The sequence below is a fragment of the Syngnathus acus genome, chromosome 9, assembly GCF_901709675.1.
Source record: "Syngnathus acus chromosome 9, fSynAcu1.2, whole genome shotgun sequence".
In the NCBI taxonomy this organism is placed as follows: domain Eukaryota; kingdom Metazoa; phylum Chordata; class Actinopteri; order Syngnathiformes; family Syngnathidae; genus Syngnathus; species Syngnathus acus.
Genome location: NC_051094.1, coordinates 14,804,336 through 14,830,050, shown reverse-complemented (window position 1 = coordinate 14,830,050; position 25,715 = coordinate 14,804,336). Strand labels below are relative to the sequence as shown.

The 25,715-nt window shown below is 40.3% G+C and overlaps 1 protein-coding gene across 1 annotated transcript in view; it reads right to left on the bottom strand.

Moving 5' to 3' along the window:
- slc4a5a (solute carrier family 4 member 5a) overlaps positions 1–20,498 on the bottom strand; it is a 37,807-nt gene extending 17,309 nt beyond the window's left edge. The window contains exons 1-8 of the mRNA XM_037258835.1: positions 20,366–20,498; positions 11,037–11,098; positions 10,399–10,611; positions 9,168–9,297; positions 6,472–6,632; positions 4,222–4,374; positions 3,816–3,926; positions 2,911–2,966 (exon numbers count right to left, since the gene is read on the bottom strand). Of these exons, the coding sequence (XP_037114730.1) occupies positions 2,911–2,966; positions 3,816–3,926; positions 4,222–4,374; positions 6,472–6,632; positions 9,168–9,297; positions 10,399–10,611; positions 11,037–11,094 (882 nt within the window). The 5' untranslated portion in view covers positions 11,095–11,098; positions 20,366–20,498. The remainder of the gene's footprint in view (positions 1–2,910; positions 2,967–3,815; positions 3,927–4,221; positions 4,375–6,471; positions 6,633–9,167; positions 9,298–10,398; positions 10,612–11,036; positions 11,099–20,365) is intronic.
- Positions 20,499–25,715: the final 5,217 nt, after the last annotated feature.

The following is a 25,715-nucleotide window of genomic DNA, read 5'->3' as shown; positions in this document are numbered from 1 at the left end:
ATAACCCACAGCCTGAATGTGTAGCGCCATGTGAGAGCCAAGCACGCGGACAATATGATCCATTTTTTACCAGCTCAATATTGACACAGACACACACACAATACAGTAAAGTGTCCTTTGTCCACTGCCACATGTGACCAATTATAGGTCTGGAAATACAATCGCAGCACACATCCCACATTTGTATGATTATGTTGGCGTTCTGTATGTGTTACGATTACAACTAGCGACAACTTACAATGACAACTTGAAATAACAACTTATCATCATACTCAAGTATTGATGTAGAGAGGAATAATGATGTGTGTGTATATACAGTGATCCCTCGCTACTTCGCGTTTCGTTTATCGCGGCTTCACTCGCCGGATTTTCTTTCCAAATTAAAAAAACATTTAAAAGTTAAAATAAAACTTCGAAATTGAGGAAACATGTGTCTAACTTTAGGACAATTTAGTATTGCTCCAAATGTTCGTTTACATTCCTTTAGAAGTCCGTTTTCACGTGTTAGCACGATCGCGAATTAGCATCTTTCCGCTAACTCGTTAGCCTGCCCAATACTTCTTGTTGGTGACCGTACTTGGCGGATTTCACTTATCGCGGGTGGTTTTTGGAACCAATTATGCGCGATAAACGAGGGATTACTGTATTGTTTAATTTTGTCGTTCTTTTCACACATGTTCAAATTATATCATTCATTCATTCATTCATTCATTCATTCATTCATTCGTCACCTAACACATTCAATCATTCCAAACACATGCATTTATAGTATGTATTGTCATGTCAGTCAACCAATGTGAAAGGCACTTCTAAACCTAATGCATTTCACATCTTTGCATTTATGTCCAAGCGCGTGTCAGTGGGTTTAAGGCACATTGGGTGGAAATGAGTGTGTTATGTGTGTGCACACTTCCTCTTTCACTGGCTGTCACCTTCAATGACTGATGGCAATGAAATGTAGAGCTGCCTCTCAACACCCCTATGAAGCATCAATTCAACATATCCGTGAGATATTAGATGGTAATCTCAACAATAATTCAAAGCGGCAAAGTGGAAAATGAATGCTACGGCAATATGCTTCCAGGCAGAAAATAGATATTACGGCATTGTAAAGGAGTTGTAGGAAAATGAATGCTACCATCAGTCATTCATTATGGTTGATGAAAAGCTCCAAATGTTTTGTAGGGCTGCCAAGATGAGTCGATGAATCATGATGACGTCAACAATGAAAAGCACAGACATCTAATTTTAATAGTTGACGAGTCGTTTATTTAAGCAGTTATTTATGTGCCGCTGAATTGAAGTAGTAGATGAGACAAATTAGTGAACAAGCAGACAAATTATGCATACTCGAAAAGCAAAACAAAATGTTTTGAATGAAGGTTAAATAAAAGTTAAGAAACCAATACAAGGCTTTTTTATTCATATGAGTTTTCAGTATTTGCATTAACTCAGCATAGAGAATAGTTTTTGGTTCCATGAAAAATGCAGTAAACATTTACAGCTAAATAGTTTGAGGCCACAGTGAATGTTCAATATCGGTTGAAATTCAATATCAGTTTCTCCATTTATCTGAAATATTGGTACAAGCTCGGGAGTTTAATACACGTTTGTACTGTTAGTTGTCTTCATGATTAATTTACACATACCATAAAGAATCCAAACTGTAAGCAACTGGCGGTCATATAAGAGCAGCTACTTGCTGGTGCGATATGCTAGGATTGAAATATGATCCGATTATCACAACTATTGTTGGTGATTAGCCGACTAGCAAAATAATCATTTGTGGCAGCCCTAAATCCCAATAAGCAATACAAGAAAGAAAGAAGGGTTAAAGAAGTACAAACTTAAGCAAGAATGCAGACAGATTTAAAGAGGAAATGAAGATGCCATTGCCAAGAATGAAGATTGGAAAAAAATTGGTCCTGATGACAGTGATGCTCTTGACTAGATGTTTTTTTTAAATAAAAACATTCGGAGGGGTGGAGGAAATGTCTATTGGTACTGATATTGAAGGGCAAGGATGATGTGCATTCTTGGAACAATTGCGGAGGGATGGCTGTCACACAAATCATATTTGGAAAAGAGTGGTGGGAGCCAAACTAAGAAACAATCATTGCAATTTGTTTTGAGTGCAAAGAGGAATGTGGATAGAATAGGAATAATAATCAGCACAACACAGAGTGCAGCACACAGGGGAAAACAAAAAGGACGGGGAGTTCACAAGGAGTCGAAAGCAGGAAAGGTGCAGAAGTGTGTTGTGAATCAGCACTGATGTTTTGCTCTGAAAAAACGACTAGAGAAAGAACAAGGCTGGAAGAGATGAAAATGCTGGCATTCGCTCATGGAAAGACATGATTAAAAATAAACACATTAGAGGGACATTACAGGGCTGGGGTTTTGGAGACCAAATTTGAGAAGCCAGATTAAGGTGTGATGAAGAGAACATTAAAATTGAACCCCCAGGCAGAAGACCAAAGGTGAGATTTACGAATGTGATAAGAGATCGTATGATGATAGGAGAGAAATAAAAAGGTGCAGATAATTGAGAGGAAAGATCAAAAGGCATAATTTGATGTGGTGACCCAACCTGATGGGAGGAGCCAAACTAGAAGAAAAAGTAGAACAACCAAAAACAAAGGCCATTTCGTCATGTGCACACGTGTTACCTCAAGAAACTGAGCCACAAGTTACATTTCAACTACGTTCATTTAAACTTGTTAATAAAGTTATGGTTGCATGTTTTATTGTTGTTCAATTTTAATTAGTCATTAAAGTAAAGAGCTTTGTCATTTTCAATGTTGGAATTTGTGTACCAGGTTGTCTGTGCCCCTCCAAATGTTTCCATCTTAAACCATTTGCGGTGACCTGAGTTTTTAGATTAGACACATAACTGTGTTGAAGACTTACCTGGTCTGTGCTTGGAGTATCTGCAATGTCGTTCATACTCCGACTCTGAGCGTGACCTGCTGGGTGACAACAACAACTTCAATGAAACCTTAATCATCAGCTGCTGTAAATGTTTGGAATAAATTCCCTTTTAAATATAAAAGAATGATGAGGGGACCATCTCCTGTTTGGGGATCACTTTAAACAAAAAGTTGTGAACGACAGACTGTAACATGCACGTATCCATCATTCCGTCCATCCATCCATCCATCCATCCATCCATCCATCCATCCATCCATCCATCCATCCATCCATCCATCCATCCATCCATCCATCCATCCATCCATCCATCCATCCATCCAGTGTTCCAAAGAAGCCATATGTCATCTTACAAAAGTCTGCTATCTTAATGCTAACACATAACGTGAAACACATAAGAAGGCATCGATAAACCTAACAACAGCCACATTAAGACTCACAGGATAGCAACACATACTATACAAACACAGCTTCCAACATACTCACAGACATATGTTCTATTGCATGATGTCTGACTTTTATAGCAGCTCAGTAGGGGTGCTTCTCTGTCCTTTCTTCTTGCTCTTAGTTAATTACACTGCATCTACGCCCACGAAGTTCAACGCTCCCCAGCATGTTACAGCACAATATGGCAAATGAAACTGAAAGAGTTAGACTGTAAATCCAGTGTGGGCAGTGTGCTATGTAAAATGCCAGCTCCCGTTATAATATTAAATTGAATTAAATTTGGTCGTGCTTCTACACTGTAACCTCCATCCCCAAAAAACATTTTATAAGTGATCGCTAAAAGTCTATGATATTATGTGGATACGAAAGATGAAGCACAATAGTTTGGTGTCATATTTTGAAAACTGTAACAGATCATTGAGAAACAAGTAGACACTCACGGAGGCGGCCATAGTTGCTAGACTGCTGCTTGATTTGGAGGTCCTCTGTGGATCGATTGTAGTTGGCCACCGGCACTGGGCCAGGTGCTCCTCTCGGCCCCACTGGGCGAGCTGACAGGCAAGAGACACGGACAGAAAGAAAAGGTCACATTTGATGCTCTATGGCAAGTCCAACACCTTGCACCCTGGATACCAAGCGGAAAATTGATAACTACCAAGTCATCACACATCAATAGATATGAATAGATTCATTATGGAAACATCTTCATTCACAAATTGAAAGGTATTAGAATAAGAATCAGGTGTGACATTATTCAAATCACATAATCACTCAGAGGAATGAGAAAAATATGCCACAGCTTGCATTTAATGACACTAACATTTGGGCTGTAACTGCAATACTCACAGGTGGAGGAACTAGACTTCCCAATGTCAGCTAGAGAGCGATGGATTGGCTTCTTGGTCTGGTGTCGATGTTTCCTCAGCAGAACAAACGTGATCTTCTCTCGCAGCTCAGGCATGATCATGCCTTCTTCTATCTGTCTTTCAATGATGTCATCTGTAAAAAAAAAAAAGACAGTCAAACATTGAGGGTTACGAAAGGATTTGCTCATACAAATACAGGTGTCAACTTTGTTTACTCACACAGAAAACTGGGGATGCTCATCTACTAACAAGCAGATAACAATCTGATATGAGTGGAAATGAAGCCGTGACAGCACATTTAAGGTCCCTTCAATTTAATTCATCTAAACTTAGTTGATGTAGCGCCTTGTGTTATTGTCAGAGAGTTAGACTTAGAGGCTGGTCAATAAACTGGGGGGTGACCTTCTCGATACAGCCAAAAAGAAAACTTGGCAACCAACCTGTATATGCATTAAATTCTTTTTCAGGATAGATTAATGAATAACTGAATTAAATGTTGGTCTACTGAGATCAGAGGTCATAAAGGTCAAAATTGCAAAACAAATGTCCTCTTGAGAAACCACTACTGAATAAAGACCATTTTGAATTTTGAGTTCCGACCCAGAAGTCCAGAACCCAACACAATGTCTTCTTCTTGATGGAATGAACACGGACTATACCCCATTGATGTCTATGTAGTACAGAGAAAATAAATTGATTAATTGACAATAAAGTGATTACCAATATAATCGCCTCGTATTTCAATAATCGACTGATCGTTTAGAGCCACTTTTTTTTAATTTTTACTGGATATTGTCCAAATCTTTTGATTTCAGGCGCTCAAATGTAATAATTATCTAATTTCTCTGGTCCTTCATGAAATCAGACTGATTTATCTTTTGTGTTTCATCAAAATAAGACATTTGCAAACATTTGCTTTTACTTTGGAAAACAATGACCCTCGATCCTTGTGTGATATAGTTGTTTTTTAATCACTATATGATACCAAATAAACAAAAATAATTGCTTAGTAAACAGTAATCGAGAAAAAAGTTTTTTTTTTTTTTAAATATATAATATATAAATAATGATAAAATATTCACTAGTGACAGCCCTCCTGTGTCCTTTGACATTGACAATTTGGTGACAGAAAATCTAAAATGTCATCATTGTTATCGTTTTTAAATCACTGGGGATGTCAGACGTAGTGTATGAACGATGGTGGGAATGGTTACATGAGTTCCGCTGACAAAGTGTGTTTGGGTGGCTGTCTCATTCCATCACTAACATTGTGCAGTGTGAGGCAGCTCTAAAGAGGAGAGTGGATGCATTAAAAGACAGACCACTCTGCACAAGCACTGTATGTAGAAAGATTATGAAAAATACGAGACATGGAACCTTTTGTCTTACACAAAACAGTCACCAAAGAAAATAATCACTCCCACTAAACATGTAGCTACGCAATGCTATTATATTATAATGAGGGGAAAGGGGATCTTGAGGAAAACACATTTAATATACTAATTACACAAATCAGGTAGTTATCATTAAATAATTTCTCATATGTAAGCATAACTATTGTTACATGATACATGTTATTTTAATGAAAAGAAACAAATTAAATGTCGTGATTAATGCTCCATTTGCCTGAAAGACATGAATTAATTTATTCAACATTTTTTCTAATTCTGTTCTAATAACCTAGCCAGGACATACTATATTGAATTAATAGGCCTGAGTCCAGCCCAAATGAGTTATTGCTATTGGCATACAAATTCTTCTTCAGAGTCATTTGTAAGTGGTTCATGTGGAAATTGTGGTTTGTGAAGCTGAAATTATAAATACCGACCCATGTTATATTGAGCTGCTAATTAATATATTGCTGACTACATACAACTGTCTGCAGCTTCTATTTGAGCTTGTGTGAGTTGGATTGGGCTAGTCAGCATACCATACTTTAAATCAGGATTGTCATATCTTAATAAAATGCTTTCATTGCTTTGATAGTGTGTGGTGCAGCAGAGCAGAATCAATTGGTTCTCAGCAGCATCTTTACCTGAGTTGTTGGACAAACAATAAATAAACACCCCCGAGCCCAAGAAAGCTTTATGGCATTGCCTGCACCACTTTACTTGACTGCCTTTGTCCTCACCTTGTCTTGTTAATAAACACCATACAAGTGAAGCGCGTAAACCATGACTGCATATGCCAAACAAATTACTAATATACAATTCCATTATGAAAAGCTCACCAACTATTTGGGGCAAAGAATATCCATCCAGGTCCAAAAGAATGGTTCCTGTCTGAAGACACGTCCTGAGCTCAAACAGACTGTGCAAGGACAGCGTGGACACGTGCGGTTTGCTCCACCTCTCGCCTCCTTCTTCTACTTTCTCCTCAAACTTCACCCATCTGAAAGGAGACGGCAAACACAGAGAAGGCAAGCTGGTGATGCTGACAGAAGGCTTTTGAACATGGCGCTCGGTGAATGTGAAATATATGTAGTTTTCAAATACTCAGCTGAGTTCGGAGGAAACGGCCTAGTGAGTGAAGAACTTTCCAGAGCTAAGGAGGTGTAAAATCTTCAGTTTATCGTAACTAAGCAGTTTATGTCCCTCTAGTATTATCGGACTCAACTTGACAGTATGAAAAAAGAAGCTCCACAATGAGGCATCAATTTTCACAGTTTATATGTCTTCATTCATAATCATCAAAAGCATTACTAAAGCATTTATTCTGATTGTTTATTTTGATTTTCTCTGGTTACTCCCGCTTCCTCCCTCATTTGAAAAACAAGCACGTTAAGGTTAATTAAAGACTCTAAATTGCCTGTAGGTGTGAACGTGACTGTGAATGGTAGTTTGTTTACATATTCCAACTGATTGACTGCTCACCTCTCACCCTTAAGTCAGCTGGGATATACTTCAACTGACTTGCAACTCCAATGAGAATAAGCCGTATGGAAAATTGAGTAATGGATATCTCACACATTACAAATACTTCAAAATGTCACTAACCGAGCAATATGCTATTAGAAAAAAAAATCTCCAAGGACAAGACCGTCAACCTATTGTATATATATAAATATTAATAATTCCAACAAAACGAGGACAACCTAAAATAAATAAATAAACAAATAAATAAATAGACTGTGCAAGGAGGAGGTCTTCGAAGTATTACTCACAACGTCCCGAGTTGAGGTCAGCAGCACGCCATCTTCACTGTGAACAGTGTTGATGGTGCACTGCTTTCCCCTCCTGAGACGCCGGATGGTGGACCAGAATTTCCTCGAAGCCGTCCGGAAGTCATTCTCCTTGGCCTCGCTAGACTCCTCCCACGCCCGGGTTTTTGCCTCAGCAACCGCCGAAGCCGCGTTCCGCTTGGCCATCCGGTACCTGTTAGCTGCCTCCGGAGTCCCACAGGCCAAAACGGCCCGATAGGACTCCTTCTTCAGCTTGACAGCATCCCTTACCGCCGGTGTCCACCAGCGGGTTCGGGGATTGCCGCCACGACAGGCACCGACCACCTTACGGCCACAGCTCCGGTCGGCTGCCTCAACAATGGAGGCACGGAACATGGTCCACTCGGACTCAACGTCCCCCACCTCCTCCGGGACGCGGGAAAAGCTCTGCCGGAGGTGGGAGTTGAAGCTCTTCCTGACAGGGGATTCTGTCGGACGTTCTCAGCAGACCCTCACAGTACGTTTGGGTCTGCCAGGTCGGACTGGCATCTTCCCCCACCATCGTAGCCAACACACCACCAGGTGGTGATCAGTTGACAGCTCCGCCCCTCTCTTCATCCGAGTGTCCAAAACATGCAGCCGCAAATCCGATGACACGACTACAAAGTCGATCATCAAACTGCGGCCTACGGTGTCCTGGTGCCAAGTGCACACATGGACACCCTTATGTTTGCACATGGTGTTCATTATTGACAATACGTGTCGAGCACAGAAGTCCAACAATAGAACACCGCTCGGGTTCAGATCGGGGGGAGCCGTTCCTCCCAATCACGCCCTTCCAGGTCTCACTGTCATTGCCCACGTGAGCATTGAAGTCACCCAGTAGAACGATGGAGTCCCCAGAGGGAGCACTCTCCAGCACGTCCACTACGGACCCCAAAAAGGGTGGGTATTCTGAGCTGCTGTTCGGTGCATGGGCACAAACAGGACCCGTCCCCCCACCCGAAGGCGGAGGAAGGCTACCCTCTCGTTCACCGAGGTGAACCCCAATGTGCAGGCGCCCAGCCGGGGGGCAATAAGTAGGCCCACACCTGCTCGACGCCTCTCACCGTGGGCAACTCCAGAGTGGGAGAGAGTCCAGCCCCTCTCGAGAGAGCTTGTACCAGAACCTAAGCTGTGTGTGGAGGCAAGTCCGACTATGTCTAGTCGGAACTTTTCTGCCTCACACACCTGCTCGGGTTCCTTTCCAGCCAGAGAGGTGACATTCCATGTCTCAAGAGCCAGCTTCTGCAGCCGGGGATCGGACCGCCAAGGTTCCCGCCTTTGGCCCCTCCCAAGGGGGTGAGCCCATGGGAAGGGGGACCCACGTTCCCTTTTCGGGCTGTGCCCAGCCGGGCCACATGGGCGAAGGCCCGGCCACCAGACGCTCGCCTTCGAGCCCCACCTCCAGGCCTGGCTCCAGAGGGGGGCCCCGGTGACCCGCGTCCGGGCAAGGGAAAATTAAGTCCATATGTATATTGTGTTCTTCATAAGGGGTCTTTTGAGCCGTGCTTCGTCTGGCCCTTCACCTAGGACCCTTTTGCCATGGGTGACGCTACCAGGGGCATGAAGCCCCAGACATGGCTCCTAGGGACACACAAACCCTTCCACCACGATAAGGTGATGACTCAAGTCTGATTTACGACTTTTACATTAGTAGAGTTTTAATTTGCATTTGCAGTCATTTGCAAATCAGGATGTAAGTATTAATGAGTGAGAGCATCCACCTTGCAGACTCTTTCCACTCCAGTTCATCCCCTTCACGCTGTAGCGTGTCCATTTCAGTGAAGAGTGTGGGCGTAGGCATGTCATCATCTTCATTCAGAATGTAACGTAGCCGCTCAGCTGCTGGTGACACTTAATGGAAAACAAAACAGTTCAGGAAGGAGGACATTCGGAACTAAACTGTTTGTTTGAGATGTTTAAGGAAACGGGGTCAAACATAGACCGAGAAAAGATCCAGGGATATTTTTGCATTTAATAAACTAATACTTTTCTCGACTTCCCCTTAATTTCTTTTGAAAGCACGTCAGGAAACTTAATCTTCAAACTTCCTGTCATTCCATCAGGCATTAATGAGGATAAATACACAATAAAGCCAAGCACTTATTTCCATTGTGGTCCTCAACACAGAAAGAGACATAAAACAAAAACAATATGAAGACAACACAATATGAGGAAAAAGGGGATGCAATTCAAACTATTTCATTGTAAATTAAAGCCCAAATATACACTACGTATTCAGGTACATAGAAACGAAAATTAAAACGTTTTCTTTTAATTGCCAAGACCAAGGTAATGGCAGCAGCAGTGCAATGACTTAATACCTTAAAATTAATAAATAGGTACTAATAACAATAAAAATAATTTAATTTGTGTAATTGAGTATTATCTCATAGAATAAAATCTTTCTGGGAGGTGTACTATTGTACACGTGTTGTTTTCTAATGTCATGAGTGATCAATAAAATTGATGTACTCGGCTGACAGCAACCCACGGCTTATTCCACTTATGCTATTTTTTTCCCTGAACTGAAACTAAACAATTACAAATAACTTCATAAAAACAGGAACAAAAGACATATATAGTATATATATATTTTTTTGTATTGTAAAATCTACACAACAGTATATATAATAATTTTTGCCCAGTAGGCCGGTTCCAATGTGTGACCAAAAAACAAAATTAGTAATTGGCTCACCAAATCAGCAGTTACCATTACCAAATGATGCCATTGCTTGTGTAATAGGGTAATGAGGAAAGGTATGTCATAAATAAAATTGGTCATGGATTGAACATGATGTGAAATAATGCCGCCATAAATCTCTTTTAAAATAACTAAACAATAAATCCTTTGATATACATATATATACATATATATATATATATATATATATATATATATATATATATATATATATATATATATATATATACATACACACACACACAACTTACTTGTGCGGTTTATGTCTTGGAGACTCTGGTCGGGTGAATCCATGATTCCTTCTTCAATGTCTATGTCTCTATACTGGTCAGCCTCGTGGTGTCTTTGATGGCTGTAGCGTCTGTCTCTGTCCGTGTTGCTGGTGTCATGACTAGAACGCCTTCGCCTGCGCTTACGCCGATATCCTCGAGGAACTGGCACACCAATGTAGATAGACTGATGATCTGCTGACAAAGATGATCCGAAGATTCACAAATACATGCTGGATTTGCAACATCTTTCGAAATGATTAGCCATCAACCTCTTACAGTATGTAAGATGCATAGACACTAAGGAAATAACCCACAGCTCCTTAGGGCCTGAGGTGAAATTTGATTATGTTGACCTCTATTTCTGCCAATAATATTGATTATTGCTCATTCATTGTTGAATTTCTCCTTGAGAGGTTATAAAGAGTACAATATTAAAACAACAAATTAAAAAAATACACAAGATTGGACTGAAGTTTCATTTACACACCTTTCCAAGTCGTAAAGCACTACTGCAATACTGAACATCATCTACTAAAAGTAAAAATCATAAAGTGTAATATGGATTTACTGTAATGGATTTTTGTTTTTTTAAAAGAGTTTGAAAAGATTACACTCACCTTCCTGTTCCTCATAACGTAGGTGTGAGCCACCCACCCCTCTGTCTCCGTGCTCCATCCTGCTAATGTCGACAAAGAGTGACAGAGTTAAGAATAAGTCTAAACGACAGTATCATTTATAATTATGTTAACTCATTATGTTAACTGTCATTCCATATTTGCGGTGGTAATGATTTTGTTATATCTGGTTTGGTCAAAAGGTTTTGGTATAATATTTGTGATGTTTTTAAAATTTTCCACATTCACAAACTTGATGTATTTTCCAATTAAACGATTGATATTAATATAATGGAAACATAAAGATATATACAGAAATGTTAATAAAACTGAAAATCTGCATCACTCCCAACATATTTTGTGTTTTTGATAGCGATGATGTCTGTGTGTTATTGAATTTATTTTTATTCGTGGGCCTGTAAATACACATGCTAATGTGTTGCTCGTGTGTCATTGCTCTGATTCAATGAGAGCGAAACAAGAGCAACAGCAATCATGAATCTTGTGCACTGACCTGCATGTTGACCTTTGCAGGAGATCAATGGGAAAATAATTAAAAGCCAGGCAAAGTCAATGGAAATTTGCATGACTGAAACTAATGTGAGTGTAACTTATCAGTATGAAACTCACCCACTCAGCACAACTGGCAAACTTTAAGAACATTATGGGCAGAGCCTAACTATATTGACTATAAATATTTGCTCCAAAGTAGCGGTGGTTCTGGGTAGGTGGTAATCAGGGCCAGTGACCAGCCAAATGAAGATTACACTGGTGCTGTAATTATTAAGATTGTGTAAGAACAACTCCAACGCAAACCTGGAACTAATGTGTGCAGTATAAAAGATTCAACGGGCAGCACGTTTTCTAAATGACTTAAGGAAACAATGGTTGACAACACTCGGGTGACATTGACATATCACAAACTGTAGCTGGTAAAGTACGGCCTTCAAACTGAAGGAAAATGATACTCCTATGCATCATGATTTATGAAGTAGAAGATTACCAGCATCGACTTCAGGAGATGAAGTCAGATGAAGGCAGAAAATGATTACCACAAAAAATATTGAATTGTTTCAAGGTAAGACTTGCTAACTTTATGATTTAGTGACTTTTTGGACTTGACAAATACGCAAAACAAAGAAACAAACAAATACACAAACAAGCAAACAAAACCAAGAACCAAAAATAAATAAAAACAAACTAAAAATACAGCATCAAAAAAAAAAGTCAAAACAAAAAAATGAACTATAATGAAAAATCCCAAACGATTAGAACACTGAATAGCAGCCTGCTAGATCAGGTGTTAATGGCTAATGTTCATTAACCTTTCACACACACGCGCGCGCACACACACACACACACACACACACACACACACACACACACACACACACACACACACACACACACACACACACACACACACACACACACACACACATCTATTAAATAAATGTTATTTAAACACGGTTGCTGAATGCGGTGTATTGTTTTCCACTGCTTTTAACCTACACCTGATGTTTTTTCAAAAGTATATACACTATTGTCTAAATTGCATCATTGTAATTATTCATTATTAAGACTGATTTGTAAATTTAATCTGATTCTTAATTTTATTGAATTTTTCTTTTAAAGCCTGACCAGATGCTAAAACTGCAAATTAGCTAATGATGTCCGTACCTTGTCTGATGACTATAGACCACAAGTGTCAAACTCAAGGCCCGGGGGCCAGATACGGCCCGCCACATCATTTTATGTGGCCCGCGAAGACAAATTGTGCATCAAATTCTTGTCATTACTAGAATTGCAAATTGTCTTCACTTAAACATTTTTTACTCGTCTGATTTGAAAACGAGTTATTTGTCAGTTTGTTTTGTAGCTTTTACTGTATATAATATGAGGTGCTCATACATTTATTTGGGTTGACAGTCATAATGGCCCTCTGAAAGAAGCTATGACTACAATGCGGCCCGCGAAATAAACGAGTTTGACACCCCTGCTATAGACTTATCGCCTCGGACACTCACTGTTCCCACCGCTTCCCTCTGTGAATCGCCACAGGACATTTAAGTCACACCACAAAGTTCAAAACCAGCTTCTGCCACTAAACTGTGAAATGCATCTGACCACACCATACAGGAAGGACTAATAATGACCCCCCCCCCCCCCCCCCCCCCCGTTTATAGGTAAATTTAACAATGATCAAAATCTGGGCAAGACTATCTGATGAAAAATACCTGAATGTAAATTATTGCTTTACAACCATATTCTCGCAAATGTGAGGAATTGTATGTTCTGTGAAAAGGTTTTTATGTGTGCATGTATTTTCTTATGTCGCAAAGTGTGAGTTGCATAGCTGATTTTCACTGCTCCTGTGACAATGAAATTGGATTGGATTGGATTTTATTCCGTGCATTAAATTTCCCCATTTTAATGGCAACAATGTATGTATCACCGTTGTGTAATAAAAAATAATTCATGTTAGTTTGAGTGTCATCACAAAAACCAACACACACAAGAAAGGAATGCTCACCATATCAGCAATCCAGTGTGTAAATCACATTGATTATAATAGGTCACTATTACGGGCTGGTTTGGCTCAAAATTATACCTGCCGAGTGAGTAGAAGCATGTCTAGCTAATGACAAACTGTGACAGGGTTTACTTTCTAGTCCTGGATTTGACGTCTTTGTCACATAGGAGGATTTATATGTTGGCCATCGTTGTGCAGATTTTGGCTAATCTGTTTGGTTCCCTTCCATCATTAAAGTTACCGATCCATGACTTACGTCATTATCAAAATTCATGAAAATAGTGAGTTAGCATCAAGCCTCAATGAGTCTTTACTCTTTATTGCCATTCAGGATTGCTCTCAAAATGTTGTGCTTATATACATTATCCCAGTGACAATGTTCTTTCTATTGTGGACATTCCAGAGGGATGGGATGGGAGAAGGCGCCTGGTGGAGAGTCAAACCAAGTTGAGCTGTACTCGGGAATGTTTGCAGTGGTGGCTCCCTGCCTCGGTAATTAGTGCTGTCACATCAGTGTCCTTCACACCCAGTAGGCAGGAAGGATCAATGGGATCACCCTGTCAAAACTGAACACAAGCTGCACTCAAGCTCACATGCACATGGAATGGTGTGTTCATGTGCTAGGCTGCCTGCATATATAGAGGATATGCAATGTATGTGCTACTCCAAAAAGAAAAAATATATGAAGAAACAGATAGAAGTGTTCAATTATATCTTTTCGTGTGCTAATACTGAAGGAATGACACAACGTAGGTCAAACCATATACACTTTGTTTAACAGTGAAAATTAATTGTTCCTGAAAATAACACATACAGCCATTACACTCCAAAAGAAAATCTCCATATTTGCTCAATGTGTCAATATATTTTGTTGTCACTATTATCTTCCAGCACTATGTTAAAACGGAAGTCAAGCCAAAAATTGTATTTGTAAAGATATGTTCTGGGCTTGGTGGTACACTGGGTAGCACGTCCGCCTCACAGTTAGGAGGGTGTGGGTTCGATTCCACCTCCGGCCCTCCCTGTGTGGAGTTTGCATCTCCCCATGTCCGCGTGGGTTTTCTCCGGGCACTCCAGTTTCCTCCCACATCCCAAAAACATGCTTGGTAGGCCAATTGAGCACTCCAAATTGCCCCTAGGCGTGAGTGCGAGTGCGGATGGTTGTTCGTCTCTGTGTGCCCTGCGATTGGCTGGCAACCAGTTCAGGGTGTCCCCCGCCTGCTGCCCGATGACGGCTGACGCGACCCCCGTGGGGACAAAGCGTTACAGAAAATGGATGGATGGAAGATATGTTCTGTGCAGCCCAACAAATTGAAACAGTGTTCTGATTAATATTTTGTTGGTGGAATATGAATCAAATAAGTTAAAAGCACCTGTTTTTATCCATCACAATGGGCAGAGATTTTGTCACTTACTGTCGACTGAAAACGACATCACAGTTGCCAGGTCTTGGGTCACAACCAATCATGGCTTCCCAGTTTTCTGAAGCTGAGCCGTGATTGGTTGTGACCCGTGACAACTGTGATATAATTTTCAGTCAACAGTGTGTCAAAATGGCCACCTGCTGAAATGGATAAAAACAGGTGGAATTTTGCTGCTTAACTCATATTCCACAAACACAATACGTAATACCGTGGTTAGACTCATGGGAGCACATACAAGACCTGATGGAGACATGGAAAGTTTTATTATGCCGTTCTTTCAATAAATTCAATGAATCAATTCAATCAATGCTCTGCTTGTACATACGTATTGACATGAATGGTTTCCTCAATAAACTGTAGCTCCCCAATGCCAGCAGAACCCATGCACCATCAGACCATGCTTGACCATTGGCAAGACTCATTTTTCCTTGTACTTCCTCAACTGGGTGCCACCAAGCATACTTGACACCATTTGAACCAATTAGGTTTTATCTTGGTTTCATCGGACCGCAATACATGGCTACAGCAGTCCTGAGCCATTGTTCAATCATGGCAAAGCTTTTTCTGTGAGGAATCAGAACTGTGAAAATCGTGTCGTTCTTAGCTAGCTCATTTTTAGGTAGTTAGCAATCTACTGTAGCCAATTATTATCTCAGCACTTTTTTTCTGATCCTCAGAGAGTTCTTTGACATGAGGTACCACATTGAACTTGTAGTAAACAGTAGGAGCGAGTATGCGCATGATAACATGTCCAATAATTCGCCCAATTTGGACATTTTCTCCTTGGGAAATGTTTATTTTTTGTTGTCGGAGTTGTTCTATGGATACAATATGAAAATTAATTGTGAAAAAATGTGAGGGTTGTACCCACCTTTGAAAGACACTGCATAACTACTTGGAAAGTTTGGCTCGGCCTCACTTAGTAATTTCTTTATTTTTAAGAGGAAAATGTTTTTATTTAGATCAGTGGTTCCCAAAGTGGGCGGTACCGCCCCCCTGGGGGCGGTGGAAAGATCTGGGGGGGCGGTGAGGAAGAAAGGGGCGGTAGGGGGGCGGCAGTCGATTTGTACACAACACGCCGCTCTGGCCCAGTCAGATCCGACAGCATAGACTACAAAAGCAAAAGCTCAGGTTTGTAATTTCAAGCTTGTAATGTTCAGAATTTTATCTTATAATAAAAACCGCATTCTGGCGGTCAACATCACCTTGAGTTCAAGTCAACATGAAATTGGGGACTCGCCAGAACGCGTCGTGTTGTGTTGTGTTGAGCTGGTTAGGGCAGTGGTCCCCAACCACCGGGCCGCGGACCGGTACCGGTCCGTGGGTCACTTGGTACCGGGCCGCCAAGCCGCACAGAATTTTTTTTTTTTTATCGACGATCAATTAATTCAGGACAAGACACTCATCCCGGTCACGTGACATGTTTCCCCAGTCGAGCCCGCAAAGCTAATATGTGGCGACAGGCTAACTAACCAGGCAGTGAAGCATTCAAAACTGCTTCAACACATGGAGACCAAGCATCCTGCAATAAAAGACAAACCTTAAATCACTTCGGGTGTCATTGTCTCCGATTACGTCTAGATGGGACCGGCTCGTTTCTGAGAAACAAACTCAGTGCTCCCACTAATTCAACGTAATGGTAATGATATTATAAATGTATTATTTATTTATTTATATAAATGTATTATTTTTTTATATAAATGCCTTGGGGGGGGGGGGGCGCTAGGAATTCACTGGGGAGCCAAAGGGGGCGCCAGCCTGCAAAAGTTTGGGAACCACTGATTTAGATCAACAATTAATTAATCAGGATACCTAACATACAGTAGGTGTACAGCCTTTTTACAGCAACTGTTAATAGAGTGTTCTAATGGATTGTTTCGGGTAGTTATGTTGAAAGGTTAATTGATGATTAGAAACCCCTTGTGCAACTATGTCAGCATAACTTAAAGCTATTGTGCTGTTTATTGAAGCTATAAAATTGGACCTTAACCTTGTTGGGTATCACGAGCATCAGCATTTATGGGTTTATTCATACTCTAAGGCCATAATATGACAGCTATCTTTTGAAACTCAACAGTCTGGTTCTGGGAAATGAAAGCAATTACATACAAGCTATTGCCAAGAAATTGAAGATTTCCAACAGGGAAAGGCACAAACCAGAATAGAAAGCTAAGTGGCTAGAGGTGGCAACCTGTGCACAACGAAGCTTGAGGAGAAGTATATTACAGTTTTTAGTTTGAGAAATAGACACCTAATAGGTCCTCAACTAGCAGTTTCAGTAAATTGTACCCTTAAAACGCCAGTCTCAACATCCACGGTCAAGAGGTGACTGGGTCTTCTAGGAAAGTTTTTTTTTTTTCAAAAAAGGAATCGGGGCGTGGTCACAAAAAAAGAAAGGATTTACAGTAGACTAACATGTATAATGGAAATGGAAGACTGCAAGTTGTATGGATAGACAACTAGATTTGAAGTGTTTGGAGCACAAAGAAGAAGATCTGTGAAGGCTTGGTGAGTAGGTGAGGCACATGACTGGCAGTTTTGTCCTTGGTCCATTCAAGATCTCGACTCATGGAATGAGGATGATCATGAGTAGTCTCAAAGCATCGGTATGAATTTGTTAATAATATGAAGGCATTTTTTGACCTCAGAGACCAAGAGAACAGTTGGCAACAAAATACCCTGCCAAGTCGTTTTCACACTGCACTCGCTCGGCTTGAAAATGCTGCGTGGTACAGCGGAAATACGATAGCAGCAGCATGCCCATATTTGGAAGTGCTGACGTAGCTTTCCACCAGAAAGTAAACTTGGAAACTGTTGGAGACTTGCTAGTTTGGACACGACTGCATCTCAACAAGATGTATCATTCACTCCTGGCTCTATTCATTTGAAGAAGGAGAAGGTGGGGACCATGGGCGCATCCTTTACTAAGGGCTACAGTTCTACCAAGACCACTTTAAGGTATAGTTCAGGCTGAGCCGGTGCTGAGCAGTGTCTTCTCAAACACGTCACTGTATGTCATCTCTTGTGTCTCCCTTGGGGATTCTCATGCCATTATGTGTAAACATGTCGGCCAAAATAGCACTAAATCACTGTGCCGGCACCTCTCTTACTGCATCCTCTCATCTAATGTCACGACGCTGAAAAGGACAATTAAATGTGTGGTGCCTTGCCCCTTGCCACCCAGCAAGATGTCTGCTCCTCACCACATACATAGTAAATGGATTCGTGGACAGTGCACTGCACCCTGCTAAGTGTACTGTCAAAGGAGCTTAATGGAGTGAAATATTGCAGTGTCAAGCACCCGCAGGGCCCCTTTGCTGAAGAAGGCACATGTAAAGGCTTACATTAAGTTTGCTAATAAACATGTAAATGACTTGGGGATGGTTTGGGAGAAATGCTATGCTCAGGTGAAACCAAAGTTGATCTATTTGTTGATCTATTCTATTTATTTATATTTACATGTTCAGAAGATGAAATGAAAGCAGACTATGACCATGACGATGACCCAAAACATACTGCCTGGGCAACAAAGGACTTGCTCAAGAACAAGCTAATTGAGGTCCAGACCTCAACCCAAGATTGGAAATCCTGTCGGGGGAGTTGAAGCTACAGGTTTTTCAGTGACAGCCAAAAAAATCTTATGATTTAGAGCAGGGGTGTCAAACTCATTTTTGTCGCGGGCCGCATTGTAGTCATGGTTTCCTTCGGAGGGCCATTATGTCAACCCGAATAAATGTATGAACGCCTCATATTATAAACAGTATAAGCTATAAAATAAATCTCGTTTTCAAATTAGACTCGTAAAAACTGTTCAAATATTTGAAAAAGATGATTTTTGAAAGTGAAGACAATTTGCAATTTTAGTAATGACATGAATTTGATGCACAATTTGTCCGCGGGCCACATAAAATGATATGGCGGGCCGTATCTGGCCCCCGGGCCTTGAGTTTGACACGTGTGATTTAGAGAATTATATTGGCCATAATCTTTCCTGAGCTGTGTGCAATCCTGGTGACAAGAAATGGGCTTCCCTAACAAATTACAAGTTTTGCTTTTGACTCAATAGAATGTTTTGCCCCCTCAATTTATATAATGTGTGCTTTTAGCTGATCGCTGTTATCAATTGAAAAATTGATATTTTATAATTGACTGCAAATGTATCAGGGAAAATAATAATTATTCATATTAGCCAGTGCTTTAAGTGGGCTGGTACTTAGTAGGAGGGAATAACGGCACTTCTCAGTAGCTGGACTTTTTACGGCGTACCGGAACTTCACATGAGACTCCCATCATTTAGGCATGTCAAGGAAGCTACAAACATACTCATATTACATACCATAATGCAACCTGACATTTTGCACACGCACTTGCGCACTCAGAACTTTGAGTGTGGATGTTATGATAAACTTAAAATGGAGGAGTGCATATTACTAGCTTTATGAATATAATTTCAAAATGAAGTTTTGTACTTTAAAGTGCATCAAATAATGGGCTTAACTCAAAATGTCACTATCTGGAAAAACTAAACTAGCATTTAAGCTCCAATTGAAAAACTTCTATCCTTGACACACATGACTTGAAAACAATAGTTTCAACTGATGGAGCGAGAGAAATGAGCGCACACAAATGTCGGTCTAACAACACAATGGAAGATTTGAGCCTGCATTGTTTGGTCCATCAAATCAGATTTTGTTTTATGTATATATATTTGTAACATTTTTATCAGTTTAGGTGTAAGGAAAAACATTGTGCATTACTGTTATTCCTCACCAAAACAGTTCTTCTGTTGCTTTGTTAACTGTGGGTGTTTTCGAGGGGTTTCTTAACAACCTAATAACTAAACACAACAGCCCACCACCCCCTGAAAAAAAATAAAAATTAAGCACAACAACAAATTAAAGAACACAACCGCAAAACAAATAAGTCAGACAGAATGAGTTGGAGTGCTTGGGTTAAAAAAAAACTCATTTAAAAACTTTAATATGGCCAACTTGAGTTTGTAAGGTAGAACTTTGAGAATATATTCAGATCAAAATGCAGCTTGACAACATCTTTCAATAAGTGCATTTTGTTAAAAATTGCATGAAGCAATGCATAATACTGTGAATGTTTTAATTTTGTTGACATATTTCTGTTGGTGTTCCATATTAAAATCCTTGATCTGAAAAAATAAACATTGGTTTACGAAACCAGATTATTTATGGCAAATACTTTTTTCCGTTCATGCCACTACCAAATAGTACATCATAGACCAGCATGGTGAGTATACAGGGGAGAGCAAGAGGGGAAAAAAATCAATGGCGCAGTGGGAAAAAATAAACAAAAAAACAACACCACTGCAAAATTTAATATACAAAAACAAAATGATTTCCTACCTGGTTCAGTTGTCGAGACAGCTGAGGCAAAAGAAGAATTGGCACCTGTAGCTTGTGGTCATATCAGGGAAAACGCACCAGCAGAATACCAGCAAACTTGTGAATAAGATAAAAATAAGCAAAGAGGAAATTGCTCCATTCTGTTTGCTTCCAATCTGTCTGTCTGTCTGTCTGTCTGTCTGATTGTCACACTCTCTCTTTCTCTCTCTCCGGCTTTCTCATGGCTGGTTCAATAATGGCTAAACTAGGACTGGCAAAGACCTCCAGGCAGGAAGTTATGTGAAAATATACTTGACTTCATCCAGTCATAGGAAATCTCGCGTTGTACTCTGGCAACAGGTCAATATACAATTGTGGATGCTTTATTAGGCACACCCACACAATCCAGTGAGCTCTTTCACAGCAGCAGCATATTTAAATAAATAAACAATCAAATAAATAAATACAATGACAATTATTATTTTTTAATGTTTGTGATTGAGGGCTATATAAATGAAATTGACTTGACTAAATGACATAAAAATGTAACCTAGATTATTGGTCCCTTTCGTCCTGTGAAAGAATATCACCTAACAATGATATAATGGGAACAAAACGCTCTTCTTCTAGACTCCAGTGCATGGAAAATTTGATCAACTCATGTTGACCTTTCATATGCAATGTGAGGCTGTGGGGGATCAGGGTCATTCGTGCTCCTCTTCCCTAGGTGGTGCAGCTCCTGTACTACCGTCATGGTGTGCCCTTGTGTCAGATTTGCCCAAGGTCCCTTGGTGCTGGGGTGGTGCCAACTAGCGTCTGGTCCCCTGGTTTGGACTGTGGCGGGACTTTGTGTCACTACCCCAGATAGCCTCCTCCTCTTCCCGCCGGCTTTTGCCTTCAACTACAGTCGTCTCCTGGTTGGAGGTAGAGTTCCCTAACAACCTTGTGGACTGTAATAAAAATTGAAGTCTAAAATTCTAAACACACAGTGGACCGGGCTTCAGCACACGAATGTTGTTTACTGGTCCAGCTGTTGCGCTGCTCTGCCCTTCCCTGCCCTGCCTGTCGTCTGATTTTAATGCTTGACACACTCAACATCTGTAACTGGCTTAAACATGCATCACGTGTATATACACTTTGGGAGGCTACGAATCTGGATCAGGAGGCAGGCTGCAGGCCAACAGTAGCCTTCTGTGTAGCCTTGCGTCCTCATCCAAGCCAGCTTCCCCAGATTTCATTGTAGTACTACGTACAGCACCTTTTTTACTTTTGAGGTCTGCACAATAAATGATCTAAAAAAATAAGTTACATTGTATAATATTTTTTTCAATCAGTTTAGCTTTGATACTCTGCGCTTTAAACAGAACCCTGAGACTTTCACAGAGAAGGAGACTTGGTTACAGAAAAGTGGATTCAATTTATTATCATTAGTCATTCAAGGCAACATTGGATAATTCAGAGATCATGACTGAACATCTGGAGTGAGTTTGCTGCACTGAAAGTAAAGGGGCAGAAGAATATCGCATGTCCCACTTCAGTTTTTTTATTTGTTCAAAAAGATAGAAAAGACCCTAACCTAGATAAGTGTTTCAATGACATAAACCTCATTTTGCAATTTCAAAATGAGAAATTACATTGGTCCACACAGGGTCAAAAATGTTGTAAAAATGAATTGCTGCTTACGGCTTACTCAGCAGATAATTATGGAACGTCACCAAGAAAGTGCTATCTATTTTAATCTGATGGACTCGGATCATGAGTGTTCGGTGAGCTTTTACCGTAAATGGAGATGCAAATGAAGTGTGTTACTGTCGTATGATGTGTGTTATTTTATGTGAAGTGGGAGAAAGTGCTGACTAAAAGACCAAATTGGTTTTTAGAAAACACAGCATATCGAGCAGGGGTGTCAAACTCATTTTTGTCGCGGGCCGCATCGTAACCATAGTTTCCATTGGAGGGCCATTATGACTGTCAACGCCTTATATTATACACAGTATGGGCTACAAAACAAACTGATGAATAACTAGTTATGAAATTAGAGACTAGTAAAAGTTGTTCAAATATTTTAAAACGGTGGATGATAATAAAAATTGCTTGCAATAGCTCTATTTTTTAAAGTGAAGACAATTTGTACTCGATGCACAATTTGTCTTCACGGGCCACATTAAATGATGTGACGGGCCGTATCTGGCCCCCGGGCCTTGAGTTTGACACATACGATATAGAGCATTCAGTGTGAAAATAACTGCAAGTTGCTTCATCAAGTTTAACATAATACAGGTTCATTCAAAGATGCCCAGCCCTGGAAACTTCAGTAATTTTAAAATAGAAGTTGGATTTGGGTCAGATAAACTGGAGCAGCGTCTCTTAAAATAGTGTCTGTGCACTGCCTGTGAAAAAAACGGATGTGGCAATGTTATAGTCTGACTTCTATCATCCTTTTTCAGTCCAGTGTATTGTTTTCATGTCAGGACTGATAATCCTATAAAATGAAATGAAAAAGCCCAACCATTGTGCTGCTGCGTTCTCCCATTGGCTATTAGTTGGTGACGTGCTGTTTGCTGCATCACTGACAGCTAAACACATCCATCCACAGCAATTTCCCAAAAACAGAGGATATTGTATGTCATTATATTCGCTCAGTAAATGTGCTGTTGACAACTGGTTCTAAATTTCACAGGGTGGGCTGGCATTATGTGTGCTTTTCTCCTGTGTGTGACAACAGAAAAAAAAAAAAAGAATCATGCGCACATTGTAACAATCCTGATTTACTGGGACCCACAGAAAAACAAAACTGCAGTTCATGTATAGCATAAATGATCTATTTAAGTAGTTATGCAATCTGCTGTTCCTGAACCGTCATTGTGAGGGAAGAAGAGACAGGAAAAGTGTATAATAGATAACCTGCAGTTGGAGAAGGAGTTGTAGGAGCACTACTGAAATTCAATTAATGTGGCTGATCTGTGATATCCACTGAAACAAAGCTTCTTAAAGACCAGTAAAAACAGAGAATTAAAAGATAAAAACATCAGCTTTTGTGGAAGAATAAAAAGGTATTGTCTAGCATTAGAACCATATCCTCTACTCCAGTAAACGGTATACAAGTACATCTATTTGTTGCTCTGTGCCTAATCGACTTGAACAAAACAAATAGATGCCGCTTTCCAAGAAAGGCTAGTGGCATTATGTTTTCACTAGATGAAAATAAATCCATCCATTCAACCATCCATTTTCTATCGGATTTTTATTTTCTATTTCAATAGGATTGTGGCTCATGCATAAATAATCAATCCATTGAATTTTTTTACTGCACTTACCTCATTCAGAAAAAATGGGGAGCTACAGTCTACCTCAAATGACTTGACCGAAAGGCAGGCTACATTCTGGACTGGTCGCCAGGCAAACATTGGTCACAAATGAAGATAGACAACCATTCACGTTGTCACTGAGTAGAACTAAACATAAAATATATCCTTGGCCTATTCCTTGCAAGTCTACAAATTAACGTGTGGCGTGCTTCAAGGTTCAATTCTAGGCCCCTTTTAAAGGCACAAGTGTTTTACTTCTTCCCACACTTGAAGGGTTGTACCAAACTGAACTTGAACTGGATTCCACTCAATAACCAGACTGTTGTTCCATTGTTTCCATTTATTTTCTTCACCCGTGATTTTCTTCCAATTTGTCAATCATTTGTTGTAAGGGTGGTCTCAGTTGTACTTAACAGTTTGCAAGTTAGGTGAGAAAACTCAAAGACAAACAAAGAAATTCCAACAGTTACCATTTTGCACATTATTTGCAAAATCAGATACACAGAAAATACCTATGGAAAGTTTTGACTTTAAACACTAATAGAAAAATAGACTGTTTTAAATGCATTCATGTGAATTCATCAAATATCAAAATACAATTTAACCATATGATGAATTTAAGACAGTAAATCCAATGGATGTAAATATCAAACACCCAACCAACCAGTGAATCGTAGGATATTTTTTAACCATATATATTTACAAACACCTTTTCTATAACATTACGTTTTCGCAGTAAATACTTTCAATACATTACAATCATGTGACAAATACAAGAAAAAGATGCGTGTTTTTAATTGTCTGTTAATTGTCCATCTCCACTTTATGATTGCGCACAAAGTGTCCATGTATCAAACGCACATTCTCTTGGCCCGCCCGTCCCAAGGCCCAGTCAACGCAGCAAGTCATTTGTCTTGGGAACAAGAAGGATTTGTGAGCTTACCTGTTCAGATCTTCTGTTTCTTTTTGGTACTTTTCTGTATTTGCTCTGTATTCCCGTGCTGCTGGAGGTGATGTTTTTGCCCGTTAGGTCTTTCCTTCTGGTGTCCTTGGTTACATTCAGGTGAGTAGAGCGCACACGCCTTGATAGCCTCGTTTGACGCAGGTGAGTAGCGTGTGCGCGCACATTCAGCTGCCGTTCGCCGCGACAGTTACATATGCTCCCTCTCAGAAGAAGGCCCAGCAGAGTTTGTACTTTCTGAGACAGCTCAGGAAGTTCAACCTGCCACAGAAGCTGCTGAAGACCTTCTACACAGCCATCATCCAGTCTATCCTCTGCACCTCTATCATTGTCTGGTTTGGATCGGCGACCAAACAAGACAAGCACAGACTGCAACGGACAATCAGGTCTCTATCCAAGACTTGTACCTGTCCAGGACCAGGAAATGTGGAAGTAACATCTCTGCAGACCCTTCTCACCCAGGTCTGTTCAAACTACTCCCCTCCGGATGGCGTTACAGAGCGCTGTACGCCAAAACCAGCAGACACAGACACAGCTTCTTCCCCCAGGCTGTGGCTCTGATGAACTCACACCACTCATAGAGACTCAGAGACATCACTGTGCAATAACATCCTGCTCTCGCCACTTAAATGTTGTTAGTTACCTGAATGTTGTCAGTCACTTTAATGTTGTACAGAGGCTGAGCTCGACCAGAGTCAAATTCCTTGTTTGGCACGCACAAACTTGGTCAATAAAGCTGATTCTTATTGCATTTTAGACATCAAATTCTAGATGTCTGAGAGCAATTGAAGTTTTAGTCATCCGCCCCAAGGCCCAGAGGGAGAAACTTTTAACCAAGTACAAGAAAAATCCTTAAACCTCTTCACAAGTGAAAATCCAGAGGAGAACTTCAAAAGAATGCAATAGCATTCTGAAAACAATACAAGAAATCAATGAGTTCAATTTATTTCGTTTAAATAAATCACTGGCTCATTGACAACCATACCTGTCAGCACTGAGCTTCTGTCACTGCCATCTTGTCTTGCCTTTATTAACCATTGACTTGTACTCTTTGCCACTGAATCTGGCTAAGGACTGCAGAACAATGCCTTTTGGCTAATGC